The sequence below is a fragment of the Spermophilus citellus genome (genome assembly GCF_964194105.1).
Source record: "Spermophilus citellus genome assembly, chromosome: 7".
NCBI lineage: Eukaryota > Metazoa > Chordata > Mammalia > Rodentia > Sciuridae > Spermophilus > Spermophilus citellus.
Window position 1 is genome coordinate 123,437,376 of NC_138188.1, and position 17,872 is coordinate 123,455,247.

A 17,872-nucleotide genomic window follows, 5' to 3' on the forward strand; every position below is an offset into this window, starting at 1 on the left:
AGGTCTTTCATCTCAGTTAAATTTATTTCTAATTTTTTTAAATTTGAGGTTATTGTGGATAGTTTTCCTAAATTTCTTAAATAATATTCATTATTGGAGTATAGAAAAACAATTGATTTAGGTATATTGATCTTGTATCCTTCTACTTTGGTAAATTTGTTTATCAACTCTAGAAGTCTTTTGGAGTTTTCAGGGTCTTATAAATATAGGATCATGTCATCAGCAAATAGAAATAATTTGACTTCTTCTTTTCCAGTTTGTATCCCTTTATTTTCCTTCTCTGGCCTCATTGCTCTGACTAGAGTTTCAAGAACTGTGTTGAATAAGAGTGGTGAGAGCAGACATCCTTGTCTTGCTCCTGATTTTAGAGGAAATGCTTTCATTTTTTTTTTCTGTTCAGTATGATATTGGCCTTGGGTTTGTCTAAAATAGTGTTTGCAGTGTTGAGCCAAGTTCTTTATATCCCTAGTTTCTCTAGTGTTTTAAACATGAATGGGTACTGGGCTTCGTCCAATGCTTTTTCTGCATCTGTTGAGATTATTGTAATTCTTGTCCCCAACTCTTATTTATGTGGTGATTTACATTTATTGATTCCCATATGTTGAACCAAACTTGTATCACTGGGATGAAACCCACTTGATCATGGTGCACTATCTTCTTAATGTGTTTTTGAATGTGGTTTGCCAATATTCTGTTAAGAATATTTTCATCTGTGTTCTTCATCAAGGATGTTGATCTGAAATTTTCTTTCCTTGTTGTTTGTTTATTTGATTTTGGTATCATGGTAATACTGGCTTCATAGAATGAGTTTGTCAATGTTACCTCCTTTTCTATTTCATGGAATAATTTGAGAAGGATTGGCATTAGTTCTTTTTTAGAGGTCTGGTAAAACTGGGCTGAGACTCTATCTGGTTCAGGGCTTTCCTTTGTTGGAAGGCTTTTAATATCTGCTTCAATTTCATTACTTGATATTGATCTGTTTTTTATATCCTCATGATTCAATTTGTGTAAGTCATATATCTCTAGGAATTTGTCATTATCTTAAAGATTTTCCAGATTATTGGAGTATAAATTTTCAAAATAGTTTCTAATGATTCTCTGTATTTCAGTAGTGTCTCTGGTGATATTTCCTTTTTCATCTGTACTTCTGTTAATTTGTGTCTTCTGTATTTTGGTTAGTTTGGCTAAAGATTTATCAATCTTGTTTATCCTTTCAAAGAACCAACTTTTGTTTCATTGATCCTTTGTATTTTTTTATTCTCAATTTCATTAATTTTGTCTCTGACTTAAAATTTTTTCTGTCTTCTGCTCATTTTGATATTAGTTTGGTCTTTTTTTCCCTATATCTTGAGATATAATGTTAGATTATTTATGTATTTTTTAAATGTAGGAACTCAGTGCTATAAACTTTCCTCTTAGAAATGCCTTCATACTGTTCTAGAAATTTTAATATGTTGTATCTCCATTATTTTTTGTTTCTAAGAATTTTTCTAAATTTCCTCCCCTGATTTTTTTCTGTAACCCATTCTTCATTCAAAAGTGTATTATTTCACCAAGCACAGTGGCACATACCTATAATCCCAGTGACTCAGGGAGCTGAGGCAGGAAGATTGCAAGTTCAAACCCAGCCTCAGCAATTTAGGGAGGCCCTAAGCAACTCAGTGAGTCTCTGTCTCTAATAAAATATAAAAAATGGCTGGGTATGTGGCTCGGTGGTTAAGCACACTGGGTTCAATATCAGGTACAAAAAAAAAAAAAGTGTTATTTCATCTCCAGGTGTTAGAGTAGTTTCTGTTTTTTATTGTCATTGATTTCTAATTTGGATGCATCCCTTAACCAACTATGAAGTGACCTTCATTGTTTCTTCTGATTAATTTTGGCTTGAAATAGTAACAAAAACAGCATGGTACTGGTACCAAAACAGGCAGGTGGACCAATGGTACAGAATAGAGGACACAGAGACTAATCCACAAAGTTACAATTATCTTATGTTTGATAAAGGGGCTAAAGGCATGCAATGGAGGAAGGATAGCATCTTCAACAAATGGTGCTGGGAAAATTGGAAATCCATATGCAACAAAATGAAATTGAATCCCTTAATTTCGCCATCCACAAAAATTAACTCCAAATGGATCAGGGAGCTAGATATCAAATCAGAGACACCACGTCTGATAGAAGAAAAAGTTGGCTACGATCTACATATTGTGGGGTCGGGCTCCAAATTCCTTAATAGGACACCCATAGCCCAAGAGTTAATAACAAGAATAAACAAATGGGACTTACTTAAACTAAAAAGTTTTTTCTCAGCAAGAGAAACAATAAAAGAGGTAAATAGAGAGCCTACATCCTGGGAACAAATTTTTACCCCCCACACCTCCGATAGAGCCCTAATATCCAGAATGTACAAAGAACTCAAAAAATTAAACAATAAGATAACAAATAACCCAATCAACAAATGGGCCAAGGACCTGAACAGACACTTCTCAGAGGAGGACATACAATCAATCAACAAATACATGAAAAAATGCTCACCATCTCTAGCAATCAGAGAAATGCAAATCAAAACCACCCTAAGATACCATCTCACTCCAGTAAGATTGGCAGCCATTATGAAGTCAAACAACAATAAGTGTTGGCGGGGATGTGGGGAAAAGGGTACACTTGTACACTGCTGGTGGGGCTGCAAAATGGTGAGGCCAATTTGGAAAGCAGTATGGAGATTCCTGGGAAAGCTGGGAATGGATCCACCATTTGACCCAGCTATCGCACTTCTCGGACTATTCCTTGAGGACCTTAAAAGAGCGCACTATAGGGATACGGCTGCATCAATGATTATAGCGGCACAATTCACAATAGCTAGACTGTGGAACCAACCTAGATGCCCCTCAATAGATGAATGGATAAAAAAAATGTGGCATCTATACACAATGGAGTATTACGCAGCACTAAGAAATGACAAAATCATAGAATTTGCAGGGAAATGGATGGCATTAGAGCAGATTATGCTAAGCGAAGCTAGCCAAGCCCTAAAAAACAAATGCCAAATGTCTGCTTTGATATAAAGAGAGCAACTAAGAACAGAACAGGAAGGAAGAGCATGAGGAAAAGACTACAGTAAACAAAGACGAATGGGGGGAGAGAAACGGAGAGAGAAGGGAAAGCATATGGAAATGGTAGGAGACCTTCAATGATACATAAAATTATAAGAGGTCATGAGGGGCAAGGGGGAGGGGAAAAAAGGGAGAGAACTGAACAACAGCAGGGGAGGTAGAGAGGGAAGATGGGAGGGGAGGGGAGGGGAGGGGGGATAGTAGGGGATAGGAAAGGTAGCAGAATACAACAGTCACTAATATGGCATTATGTAAAAATGTGAATATGTAACAGATGTGATTCTGCAATCTGTATTTGGGGTGAAAATGGGAGTTCAAAACACAATTTGAGTCAAATGTATGAAAGATGATATATCATGAGCTATGTAATGCTTTAAATAATCAATAAAAAAAATTTTGGCTTGAAGTCTGTTTTGTTTTATGTGAGAGTAGCTAACCTTGCTTGCTTTTCGGTATCCATTTGTATGGAATATCTTTTCCCTCCTTTCACCTTCAGTCTGTGGTTGTCTTTATATGGTGAGTCTCTTTTAAACAATATATGGCTTGGTTTTATTTTTTTAATCCAATTTGCAAATCTGTGTCTTTTGATGAAAGAGTGTAGTTCATTTACATTCAGGTTGTTATACAGAAATGATGTTTATTTCCTGCCATTTTGATTTAATTCTAGTGCTTCAGACTCGATTCTCCTTTAATTGACTATTCTTCTAGTGTATTTCTTCCCTGTGCTGATTTTCATTTTTCTTTTTCTTTCTCACTCCGTCTTCTTCTCCTTCTCCTTCTCCTATGAAATATTTCATTGAATATGTTTTGTTTTGTTTTAGGGTGGGGCCTTACCAGAGATTGAACTCAGGGCACTCAACCACTGAGCCACATCCCCAGCCCTATTTTGTATTTTAGTTAGAGACAAGATATCACTGAGTTGCTTTTAGCACTTCACTTTTGCTGAGGCTGGCTTTGAACTCACAATCCTCTTGCCTCACTCAGCCTGAGCCACTGGGATTACAGGTGTGCACCACCACACCTGGTATAATGTATCTTTTTTGATCTGCCTGTTTGGAGTTCTATATATATATCTCATTCTTGGATTTCCATCTCCTTCCTAATATTTGGAAAATATTTCTAGTATTATATTATTGAAAAAAATGTGCATTCCTTAAGTGTGTATTTTAGAGCCTTTGTCTACCCTCATGATTCTTAAAATTGGTGTCTTGATGTTATCCCAAATTTCCTGAATATTCTGGTCATGGTCTTTTAACATCTTTTTTTTATTGTGGACTTTATTTTCAAGATTATATACTTTGTCTTCAAGGTCTGAAAAACCTTTCTTCAAAGTGGATTAATCTATTTATGATGCTTTCCATTGAATTTTTTAATTTATTGAGTCTTTTATTTTCAGGATTTTGTTTTGGTTCTTTTTCATAATATTTCTTTATCAAAATGATCATTTACTTCCTGTATTTTCTAATTTTATTTCTTACATCTCCTTTTAGCTTGTTGAACATTTTAACATGAACTTCCTAAATTTTTTTTCCCAACATTTCCTCCACTGTGGTATCAATGTGGTTAGTTGGTGAAATGTTGAAGGCTGTTTAGAATGGTTTCTTTCCTTGCTTGTTATACTGCTTATATGTCTATCCATCTGTTGGGTTGATTATCACTTCTTTAATGCAAAGGACTATTTTGTGAGCTTCTTTATCTTAAGAGCCCTGGGCTGGCACATATCCAGGCATTTATACTTGCACTCTGTGGATGTCCTCTGCTGTTCCTAGTATCAGCACCACTTTGAGAGAAGACACTTAACTCTCTTTATTGTGATTACTTCAGAGCAAAATTGCATACTATTCAACCTTATAAAAAGTGAAAAACTTGTTAATACTGTTCTCCACAGTTCCTTTAAGACAGGTATAAACTTGTATTAAAGTTTGGGAATAGGTTGAAAAATTAGTTATTAAATATAGTAAATTGCCATAATATTACATAAGAGCTAAAAGGGGGAGGAGAGAAAAATTGAATACAAGAATGTGATGTTCATCATTATACAAAATATATGTATGAAGATTTGAATTTGGTGTCAACATATCTTATATACAAACAGAGATATGAAAAATTGTGGTATATATGTGTATTAAGAAGTGTAATGCAAAAAAAGAGTACATGTATAATGGCATAATTTGGCGTGAACATACTTTATAAAGTTACGAAAAATTGTGCTGTATATGGGTAATAATGAGTGTAATGCATTCCACTATTGTCATGTATTTAAAAAATAAAAAAGAAGAGAGAAAAAAATAAAAAACAAAAGTTTAAAAAGAGTAATAACACCGTAATAAAAAGAAGAAAAAGATCAATGTCGGGGAGATTAAAGTAGCAGCTGGAATATAAGAGGGAAAGAGGGAATAAGTGTAAACCTGAGCTAGGAGAACAAAGAATTATTCCAATTAATGTTCTAAAACATTGGAAGAAATACAGTCAAATGAATTGAGGTCACAATGTTGGGTAATACAGTAATAACTATAAATCAAAATTATGAATAAGAATATGTATGATCAAAGTTGATATTCGAGCTATTTATAGTAAACCATGCCAAGTGAAAATTTTTTATTGAGTCTTGGTTTGGATTTCATCAGGATTTGGGACTTTTAGAAGATGTCCATCACCTTTGGCTGTGGTTTCCCCCAGAGGTTCTAGGGCACAAGAGCCACCCCCTATTTTCTATGGATTACCCACCAGCCCGTTCTGGTTCTGGATTGTCAGCCTAGATCCAGAGGCCTGAGGCTGAATTCTCTGAGGGTGTGGTACTTTGTCTGTTGGTTATTTCCATTCTGTTGGCTGTCTACAAGTATGGAACTTCTGTTTGTGGGGTTTCTGTGGATACTCTGGGGCACAGGAACATCCCCACTGACGACACAGATCACCAGGGCACTGTCCCTACTACTGGTAAAGCAACTCAGTGGTTTACCTGGGTTCTAGTTTTCACTGCCCACGGTTATGAACCATAGGCACCACTTCCCTCTACTGCCTCGGACAGAGGCAGCTGTCCTGCCGGTGGCCAAACTCCCACCCACTGAATCCAGGCACCATTTCTTTCCACTGCCCAGGATAAATGACTGTTTTCCCACCTGGTTTTCAGCACTCACTTCCCACTCCCCAGTGAGTCTGCTCCATCTCTGTCTGAGATCCCCAGGCTTCTACTTCCTGGGGGTGGGTCTATTACACCCTGCTGCCTTTGTTGGGGGGAAGGGGATAGGGTTTTAGCAATGTTCAGCTAGTAGCAATCCCTCTACAAGTTCCTTCTAGACAAATTATTGAGACATGTCACAGTTGGGATTCTTCTGGTTTAATTTGTTGCTATCTGGAGGTGGGAAGATGCCCTATTGATTTAATTTCTTTCAGTGTAGCTGATGAGCTGTGAGTTCCACAAAATGGCTGCCACAGCACAGCTTTTTCCAGCACAGCTTTTTCCGCATGATTTGGATTAAACGGCTTGATCTTTTTCAGTGACCCCACTCTGCTCCTGTTGCATTTTTATTTGGTCTGCTTTTCTTTCCAGTGGTTGATACAGGAGTAAGCTTATTTGTTTTTCCTCTTACTCTTTCTCTATAGCCCCTCTCCCTCCCTCCTCTCTGGTCCAAGTTGAGGTTAAGGATCTCTGCCCTTATTTTCTATTTCAGTTTGGGTCTTATAGTATTTATTCTGTCACCTCCCTCTCTGGACAGCTGTTCCTTCACTGCCTCCTTCCTGAGCTATGGAGAGATTGGGGATCACCACCTAGCTCTCTTCCTCTAACTTAGGTCCTCTCCTGAACCCTGTCAAAGATTTTTTCAAGGTCATAAATTATGAAAATTCTTCAGCATATAAATTGTGCATAACAAATACATTTGCATATAGAATTTTTATTTATAAAAAATTTTATGAAATGATACATACTTATATTTTAATAGCATGCAAAATAGAAAGTTAAGAGAAGAATGTTTTTTTAAAAATTATCAATATATTTCAACAATCACCCAGAAATAACCATCATTATCATTTGGTGGACATTACTATAGATATTTTTTGTCTGCCAAGGTTGATATAATTTTAGAAAAAATGAATCAAATAATGTTTGCTTTTAAAAATATTATAGTCAGTCTTCTCTAGGAAGCTTATATAAAACTGAGGAATTTTTAATTTTCAGATAAATGTTTCTTTACCATATTATCTCTTAATAAGTCTAACATTAAAAAATCTGAATAACTAATAAAGTAATATTATTACACTTTGGTTTTCATTATGTCTACAATGTCAAGCCAATAAGGAAATGCACATGAACTAACCCTTGCTTCCTAATATCCTCTCTGTCCTCCTAATTTTAATTAGTTTAGTTATTATACCTTATTAAATTTTATAATACATTCTTTTCTATATACAAAATTCTCATAGTTGTTTTGTCTTTATTTAAATGGATTATGGACTTAATACCAGTCCTTTTACCAAGATTTTTCCATTCCTGAGTTTTTATTCTTATTTATCGTTTGGTTGACTGGCTGTATTTGGACACGTTTATATTTTGATAGAGAAACATGAAAGTATAGACACCTTACAGTTTTGTTTATATGCGTTTAATGCTAAGCTTTTTTTGCTAGTGGTTTTATTTCTTTTTTAAAATTTTTTCTAATTAGTTATACATGACAGAATTCATTTTGACACATACATAAATGGAATATAACTTCTCTTTTTCTGATAGAGTTACACCTATCGTGTAATCATTTATGCATATAGGGTAATTATGTCTGATTCATTCTACTGTCCTTCCTACCCACCTATCCCCTCCCCTCCCTTCATTCCCCTGTAATCCAGAGTTCTTCTATTCTTCCCCACCCTACCCCCTTAATTGTGAATTAGCATCCACATATCAGAGAAAACATTCAGCCTTTGATTCTTTGGGATTGGCTTATTTCCACTTTAATGCTAAGCTTTTTAAAAAATGTTTTGTCTGTCTCCTCTCAAATATATTTTTGATATCTTTCACTACCTTTTGATAATACCACATGGGAAATTTAAGGAAAAAAGACAATTTTTGCTATCTCTTTAAAATATAATAGTTTAGGTATACTTAAATGAAATAGTCTAGACTCACAGATATTAACAGTAGAGTTGAATATCGAAGCCTTACTAGGGATTGTTTTTTCTATAGTTGAACTCTGTAGCTCTTAATCAAAGATGAATTTTTGCCACTTTGATGTTGCAAAAGAAAAATTGTTTGTTATTGTTGTTAAAAATGAGTTGAAATTTGTTCCTTTTAATAAAGGTGTTAGCTATTAGACCTCTTTCTATTTTTTGAAATGTTCACTTCTCTAAGATTGTTACTAGACCATTTACTGGCTGCATTTAAGAGAAGTCTACCTGTAGGAGAAGTCTGTCCCTCTTCCCTGTTACACACACACCACTCTGTATGCTCACTCCCACTAACAACAGATTTCTGCTTTATTTCTGAACAGATTTAATAACAATACAAAAATTTGAGTTTCATTTTCATGTAAATACCATTTTATGAAAATCTTAGGCTTTTACATATTACTAAATGTTAAGTTTGGGGGATTTTAATGACTGTTTGCTTTGTCTCTTTTTATTTATTTATTTATTTATTTTTGTATTAGTAAAAGTGAGAACAAGAGCTGTTCCAACAGACCAATAGTAACTAGAAAATTTGAGATGTCCAAAGCTTGATAATGATTCCCCACCAAAGTTTCATAGGAAGATTAGACCCCAGGAAGTTGGGGTCTCAGTTCTTTTCCACAGTAGTGTCTCTAAGCACCTCACCTACCTTTGCTTAGCTGTCTGTGTTGCTACCCCAGTGTCCAGGGACATGTACAACAAAGCCTATGCTTTCATTGTGCATGTAATTCTCTGAAAAGAAAACTGTTACATTCTGTGAGAAAGTAATTCAGGTTTAGTTTGATTGTTCTCTCAGGAAATGGAATTTTCTATAATGGAGAGTTATTTTAACTTGTGGGATTTTAGAGTTATCCAAGTTAATTTTTTTTTTTTTTTTTTGTAGTTGTAGATGAACAGCATGCCTTTATTTGTTTTGTTTTTATGTGTTGGTGCTAAGGATCGAATCCAGTGCCTCATATGTGCTAGTGTCTCACAAATGCTCTGCCACTGAGCTACAGCCCCAGCCCTCCAAGTTAACGTTTTAAGAATCAATATTAAAGAGTAAGAGAGATAAAAATATTTAAAAGTTTTTCAGCATATAGTAGTGTTGATGTGGAGATTTAATGGAAGAAGAACAACTCCTATTTAGGGCATGAACACATCCCATGGATTTTCTTTAGTTCCACATCATGCTTTCCTATCTGATATTTAGAAAACAGGAATAAGACCTTTAAAAAGATAATTCTTCTAAATTGTCTGATTTAAGTAAGAAAATCAAATTTGAAATTGAAATCAAATTTCTTTTTCTTTTTTAAAGATTGAAAGGAATAGGATTTATTCAAGTGTGAAAAACAGAAAAAGAGCTCTTACAGGAGCAAACCTGATAGGGGTTGCCCAAAAATCAAGTTTCTGAACATAATAAATATAAAAACCAAAAGGTAAAAAATTAGGTATGTCATATATGAAAGGAAAGTGACCGTGACACTCGGGGCAACCAAGATATGTTTATTGCAGCAGTGTCTTATTAACAGGGAAGGAAGAGAACAAGAGAAAGAGATCTAGGAAAGAGGGGGAAGGAGAGAGCAAAGCAAGAGAGAGAGAGAGAGAGCGCCAGGATAGAGAAGAAGGGGAGAAAGAGGGGAGAGTTTTATAGCCAAAATCTAATGGGGTCTCTGGGTCTGCAAGCTGTCTTGTTGGCGTATAATGATTGGATCATACAGTAGTTGCTAAGGGTGTCATCTTCTGCCTTCAGGCAGACTAGGCAGGGGCTAGATGTGGGTTTCTGTTGCACCAGACAGTTGGGGGTCTCGGGAGTCGAGTGTTCAGTGGAGTTGAGTGGTCAGACTTGAGGCAAACAAGCCATAAGGAACCAGATGGGTGAGGGTCGAGTGTTCAGCTTGCTCCGAAACTAGCAATATACCTAATCTATAGAAGACCACAAAATACACAGAAATAAATGATGTGTTCTCAAAAACGAGTTAAAATACGCAACTTAAAAGGTAAGTTTAATGAAATTAAGAATAAAATACAGGGATAAAAGATCATGAGTACTGTTAAAATTAATGAAAATTTACATAAAACAGGGAATTGCCAGTAAAAGTAAGTATGATTAAACTATCATGAACGTAATAAAAAATGAACAGTATAAAATCCTGGCCTTAACCTCTGTTGGGGCAGATAAAGCCTTCCTAGTGGAGATTTTCACACAGTGGGAAAGTCTGCAGGGTCCTTAGTGGGTTCCCCTTTCCTTAAAAGCTCCCATATCTTCATTGCCAGTCAGTTCTGCAGTAGGGGTGTACAGTGTATCCTCTTCTGTAAATAACCTCTCTTGTCCATCAATACTGACTTTTCCTTATGTCCCTGGATGTTTGCATCAGTTGGTTGCTCCTAAGATACTGGATTAGGACATTTGTAAATTATTATCCAACAAAAAACATGTTTGAACTGTTAAAATGTATTAGCTTGATTTTTATAGTAAATATTTTCCTGAAGCTTAGGAAAAACAGATTTTGGAATCAGAGGGCTGATTTACTATAGTACAATATTAGGAAAATTACTTAATTTCTATTAACTTCAATTTCTTATCTCAAGTGAAGATAAAACCTACTGTATAAGGTTATTATGAGATTAAAATGACAAAATATACATAAGGCATTTAATATAGTACCTAACAGAATAGCAGTGAATGAATGGTAGATCTATTTGTTTATCTCTTGATAAATTTGGTAATGCTGACTAAGATAATGTTAACTGCTATTTCCTGGTCTGTGAGACTTAGTAAATACAAATAATTCTTGATACAAGAAAACTTTGGGGGGCTGGGGATGTGGCTCAAGCAGTAGCACGCTTGCCTGGCATGCGTGCGGCCCGGGTTCGATCCTCAGCACCACATACCAACAAAGATGTTGTGTCCGCACCACATACCAACAAAGATGTTGTGTCCGCCGAGAACTAAAAAATAAATATTAAAAAATTCTCTCTCTCTCTCTCTCTCTCTCTCTCACTCTCTCTTTAAAAAAGAAAAAAAAAGAGCTTCCAGCACTATTATTATTAAAAAAAAAAAAGAAAACTTTGGATAACCTTTATTCATTTATTGCTCGACATTGCTGAAGAAAAAGTGGAAAAGAGTAGCTATGGGGATATTTAGTCCTTTTGGTGGTACATGAAGTTATTCAGGCTTTCTCGGTGATAGATTTATAGAAAAGAAGGTAAGAACCTAACAGAAGCTCTTTCTTGCTTTCTTGATCCTACCCTCTCTAGAGATAACAGAATTGCAATTCCAAGTCTTCCTTATGTTTCCCAAGGCTTCATGCTAAAGATCTTTTTAGCTTTGATCACTGCTTTTAATGTTTTTTCTCTTCCTCATCAAATGTTCCCTCTTCTTTTTCTAATTTTTACCAACAAATGTACACAGAGAGTACATTTCAACCTGCAGAACACTATACTGATACTCATTATTCCAAAAATAACAGAGACTTTGGTTTTTCTTTGGTTTCCTTTGACCTTATAGGCACTCTGGTTTCCATTATTAGAGGCAATGATGGCCCCTCAGAAGCTGTCCAGTTCAGCTGCCCCTCCTCTACTCTCTGAAGGTAAGTTCATCAGAACCACAGAGACAGAGCCGCCTCTGTCATCACCTAATTTTTATCTACAGAAATTGTCATTATGATATATTTTCTCAATTGTTATTTTCCTTAATGAAACCATATTAAGAATCGATCTCATCTTTCAGGTTTGTTCTTTTTGTTGTGCTAGTTATATAGTTTATCTTTTCAGTGTATCAAAAATTTATCTAAAAATGTCAAATTGGACTTGGTTGACTGAGTTTTTAAGAAGCTAATATGAGCCCACTATTTTCCTCTGAATCTCAAGGTGAAAACACTTATTCTAAACTAACTTTAATATTGACATTTTGTTACAACAGCTCTGAAGTCTTTGACCATGCAAGTTCTAAACAGCATGGCAGCATTTATTGCCCTTCCATCAATCTTGCAAAGAATATTACAGGTGAGTTAAAGAGGTGGGAGACTAAATGTTGATTGGGTTCTACTAATATTTTACCAGTAAATTAGGCTAATATTTAAAAGGGTCTCAAGCATAATGCAGCCAAATTTCTAACTAGCTAAATATCTAACTTGAATTAATCCTTGAAACTTTTCTGTCACCCCATGGGTATGGATGTGTTATAACTGACCTTCAGTTAAGGTGTGCAGCGTTCAGAAGGTCACTGTTCCCTTGGGATTCATACACACACACTTCCTATTGCTGTGTCAACTAGGAGAGAATAATCTATTTCCCTCTGATTTTACTTTTCAGGTTAAAAAAAAAAGATAACCTAAAAATTGTTAATATAGACATTTATTGATCATTGGTTGTTATTTAGATTTTATAACTCATTGTGAAACTATTTTTATATTCAATTCTCAACTCCAGCTCTAAATTTTAGCTGGCTTTTTGTCTTAAATCTTTGTAGGATACATCATTTCTGCCTGTTTCCTTTAGGGGAAAAAAAAAAACTTGTATCTTCTCAGCTTATTCAAAAAGAGAACACTAAAAATACAGTAAGATATATTTTTAGAAAGACCTGTGAATATTCTTGGAGAAACAGCAGGAATTATACTTAGAGTCCATTTTATCTTTTCTCACTTTCTAAGTTATAGAGACACACACACACACAAATATATATATATATATATATATATATATATATAAATGTAATATGATGCCATTGGTATTTATAATTTTCAAATGTTTTTCATCTAATCATATTGTCCCCATCAGCTCTCTAGCTCTTTTAGGACTCTCCAAGCTCCACTTCCCATGTGGTATGAAGCCTCTGGGCAGTGTTTCTTTGACTATAATGTGTCTATGGTGTTTCTTTGTTTATTCTATAAAGACCACTGCATCTAGTAATCTCTGTCATCACGTAGTACACCATCATTAAGAACATACATTTACATATATCTCATCTGATCCTTGGCAACTATCAAGTGTTGAGGGCTGGAATTGTGACTTAGTGGTACAGCACTTGACTAGCACATGTGGGGCACTGAGTTCGATTCCTAGCACCACATAAAAATCTAAGTAAACAAAATAAATATATTGTGAACATCTACAACTACAAAAAACGTGTTGAATGATTCTTTAATATAGACAACGTCTCATATCCATTTAAAAATATATTAATCATAAAAATTTTAATTACATGTAAAGTAATATCTCCACAAGGCAGGGTATTTTACCAAGGAAATTTAGAAGAAAAGAAATTCTAAAGCCAAAAATACGTTCTCTCTCAGTGTTTTTTTTTTTGTTTGTTTGTTTGTTTGTTTGTTTTGTTTTGTTTTGGGTACTAGGAGTTTAACCCAGGGGCAATAAACCACTGATCTACACCCCCAGCCCCTTTTTTTATTTTTATTTTTATTTTATTTTTTTTAAGAGAGAGTGGGGGGGGGGAGAGAGAGAGAGAGAGAATTTTTAATATTTATTTTTTAGTTCTCGGCGGACACAACATCTTTGTTTGTATGTGGTGCTGAGGATCGAACCCGCTACCACTTGAGCCACATCCCCAGCCCCCCCCCCCTTTTATTTTTATTTTGAGACAGAGTCTCAGTAAGTTGCTTAGGGACTCACTAAGTTGCTAACGCTGGCCTTGAACTTGCAATTCTCCTTTCTCAGCCTCCCAAGCTGCTGGGATTGCAGGCATTTACCACTGTATCTAGCTCAGTGTATATATTTTGCTTTATGGAGAGCTTTAACCACATATTACCATACATAAATTCTAGCAAAATTAAAATTTTGTATTTCAAGGTTTGCATCTTTGAAGCCTTTTAATATCTGAAAATCTCCACTTTAATTTGAATTATACTGACTTTTATTATAATCATTTTCTTTTAGTGACTGTTAACTCCTCACTAATCAGGAAAGATGTTATTTCTATTTTACCTTATTTATCTTACCATAGGTTAAAGAAGTTTTCAAAGTACTTCTTCAGATATCTCATATGAAGCACACCACAATCTTGAGGTAGATGGAACTACTATAACAATTCCTGCTGACAAAGGAGAAAACTAGAATATAGAGAGGTTAAATCTCAGCCTATCTTTAGTGGCAGTTCCTGGACTACCACCACAGTCTTTCCTAATTCATGTTCTTTTCTGTTACATCACTGAAACTTATTTGTTTTGGTCTCTGCTCTTTAAAGGAGCTAGTCATTAATTTTTTAATTATATTTTTCTTTGTCTATTCATTACACAGATAGATGAAAGGCATAGTTCTTACCCCACAGGAGCTTTTATAAGAGACAAAGAATGTTTTGATACATCTATTCATAGGGTTCTAAGCAAATAATAGTGTTCACCTTTAAGGATTTTCTGCTCTAAATTCCTTGTAACTGCCATGGAAAACTGCCATATCAGTATCTCTACACTCACTCCACATGACAAGACCAGGAGCAGCCATGGGAAAGTGTGACCCTGTCTCCTGGCTCTAACTAGCTGATTTCAGTGTAGCCAATCAGAGTCCTTTTTAGAACTGAACTTGAGAAAGACACTTAAGTCTTTTGGGGGGGTTTCTGGATTATTTAGGGTACAAATTTCAGGAACCAACAAGTAATTTCTTTTCTGGTATATGGACTGGAATGTTGAAAAAAGGATAATCACCAGAGAGAAGAATGAAACAGACACAAAGAAGAGAATGAACAGGTGTATAGAAAAGATTCAAAACACACAAACCAGCAGAGGAGACATTACCAGGAGGAGATCTTGATGACCTTAGTACCTCATTCTAGTTCTTAAGACTTATTTGCATTCCTTTGCTTAAACTTGAACCACAATAATGCCTTTACAAAAATTATCTTTTTACAAAAATTATCTTTTTTGAATCCGTTAGACTGAAGTGGATTTCTGAATATATATAACCAAATAAGTACTAGTAAAACTGTATAACTGAAACAGACCAGAGGATTTGAAAAGTTATCCTGGAAGAAAAGAGGTCTTTTAAGAGCCTAAAGGAATCAGAGAAAGAACAGAGATTATTCTAAGCAGAGAGAACTACATTGTAAAAACTTTGAGGAGAAAACATGGGGAAGTTGTAATTGTTTAAGTATGCTTGGCACATAGGACAAGAATAAAGAATAATCATGGAACTGAAATTTGTAGAGATAGGCAGAGACTGTACCCTTAATTGCTTTGTGAACCATGATAAGGACTTCAGATTTTATTCTGAAGTCAGTAGGTTGTCATCAGGATTTTAAGCAAAGAAATGATAGAATGAGGTTTCTCTTTAGAAAGATCACTCAGTATGCATTATACAAGATGAATTAGAAGGGATTAAGACTAAAGACATAAAGATATCTAGAAGGTAGTAGGTACTCAGAGTTTGGGAATTGGATTACAAAGAATGGAGAAGAGAAGGTAGACTTTGAAATCATTTGGGTGATAGAATTCACTGGGCTTCGGCTGTTGTAGGAGGACACACAAAAATAAAAGGATACACAAAGAACCTAGTTAAGCTTCTGATTTCATGTGCATATGGCCAACAGTAGTGGGAGAGTATAAGACTGAAGTTTAGCAGAAGAGGCAAGAAGTGGAGATGTATACTTGGAAATCATCAACATAGATATAGTAGTTAAATACTTGAAACTGGACAAATTTTATGAGAAAATGGGTTAGCAAGGAAAACAGAAGGCCAAAGATGGAGTTCTAAGAAATGTCTGAGTCAGACTCATTTACTTATTTTTATTTCCTGTTAGATTATATGGACCTTGAAAGGTAAGACTACACTTTGACTATTGCTCTATCACCAGAACCTTAGCACAGAGGCATCTTGCATATAATAGGTACTAAGTAACTATTTCTAAAATGCATAAAATCAAGGATGAAGGAATTATTCTGGCAAAGATGGAAAAACAGATGCCAAATTGCTGTCCTACTTGAAACAACCCCAAACTGGACAAAATATATGAAATGGTGATTTTCAAAAGCAAAAATATCATACAATAAATGACAGTGATTCTTGAAAAATAGGAAATGAAGTGTGCCCTACTGGTAAACACTGTGCCCATGTTTAGAAAGTTAAACATACTTACCATATGATTCAGCTGTTAAACTTTTATATAAATAAAAGCATATATCCAAAAACTTATACACAAGTTTTCATAGCATATTCATATCTAATAACCCACAACTAGAAATAGTGTAAAACAGTCAAATGGATAAGCACTTATGGTATACCCACAATGGTAGAGTGTTGCTTAAAAATAAAAAGAAACTACTTATATACACTACCTCTTAGCTCAGGCTGCTATAACAGAATGCCACAGACTGCATGTCTTAAGCAACATTTGTTTCTCACAGTTCTGGAGGCAGGTGGTCCATGACTAACCTGTCTGCACAATCAGATCCAGCTGAGGGTTATCTTCATTGTTCACAGATAGTTGCGGTCTGCTGAATCCTCACATGGGAGTGGAAGAGGAAACAAACTTTCTCCTATATCTTTTTATAAGGTTACTATGTTGGCTGAAATATTTTGCAGTCCCACCAGAAACATGAGTGTACCTTTTCCCCCACATCCTCGCCAACACTTATTGGTTTGTACTCTTGATAGTTGCCATTCTGACTGGAGTGAGATAAAATCTTAAGAGTGGCTTTGATTTGCATTTCTCTAGTTTTTTGATTTGCATTTCTCTAATTGCTAGTGATGATGAACATTTTTTCATGTATTTGTTGATTGATTGAATATCCTCTTCTGAGAAGTGTCTGTTCGTGTCCTTGGCCCATTTATTGTTTGGGTTATTTGTTGTTATTTGCTTTGTCTGATGTGCAAGTGGTAAAAATTTGCTCCCAAAATGTAATCCCACCATGAGAGCTGTACTCTCCTTACCTAATTCCCTCTGAGAAACTCCGTCTCCAAGTACCATCCATCATTTTGGGGATGAGGGAACACAAACATTCAATCTGTAGCACCCTACAACATAGATGATCCTGAAATTACTGAGTGAAAGAAGCCAGAGAATACATACTGTATGGTTCCATTTGTATGAAATTATAGAAAATGCCAAATAATCTAAAACAATTGAAAGTAGGATGGTGGGTGGCGAGAAGTAGGGGATAGTGTTGGGAGATGCAGGTTCAGGGTGAGAGAGAGGAGGGATTTTTTTAGGACACGACATTTTAGATCTGATGGATATATTCATTATATGTCCAAATTTATCAAACTGTATGTCAATTAGACCTCTTCAAAGCTATTGTTTTAAAAAGTCAAGGATTGAGTTATAGTTAAACCTGTAAGTATTCATTTCTCCCTCTTCCAAGCACCCCCTCCAATTAAAAAGATAACAGAGACATTAAAATGATATTTCCTTAGAAAAGATACATCAACTTACTAGGGATTTCAAAAAACATTTGAAAAACATAGGAGTAACAATGAGCAGAGCAAGGGAACCTCTAACCTAAGGTGTTTCATTGGTTACACTAACCAGAAGCTAGCCATTCTCTTGTCCCAGCCCATGAGAACTTGAGAACCTAGAAGATACTTTTCCTACCCTCCTAGATTATTATCTTGTATACATTACCATTAGCCTATTAGCAAGAGAAATTAAAATTTAGAATGTTTTAGACTCAGGGATA

At 35.3% G+C, this 17,872-nt stretch overlaps 1 protein-coding gene across 2 annotated transcripts in view; it reads left to right on the forward strand.

Moving 5' to 3' along the window:
- The window catches only part of VPS8 (VPS8 subunit of CORVET complex), a 271,364-nt gene that overhangs the window by 178,399 nt on the left and 75,093 nt on the right, over window positions 1-17,872 (forward strand). The window contains exons 40-42 of one of the 2 annotated variants that reach the window (XM_081301472.1): window positions 11,758-11,839; window positions 12,172-12,254; window positions 14,897-16,184. In XM_081301472.1, the coding sequence (XP_081157598.1) occupies window positions 11,758-11,839; window positions 12,172-12,254; window positions 14,897-14,920 (189 nt within the window). In that variant the 3' untranslated portion in view covers window positions 14,921-16,184. Of the gene's footprint in view, window positions 1-11,757; window positions 11,840-12,171; window positions 12,255-14,896; window positions 16,185-17,872 lie in introns of those variants that run through there. The other variant, XM_081301471.1, reaches the window with a different exon arrangement.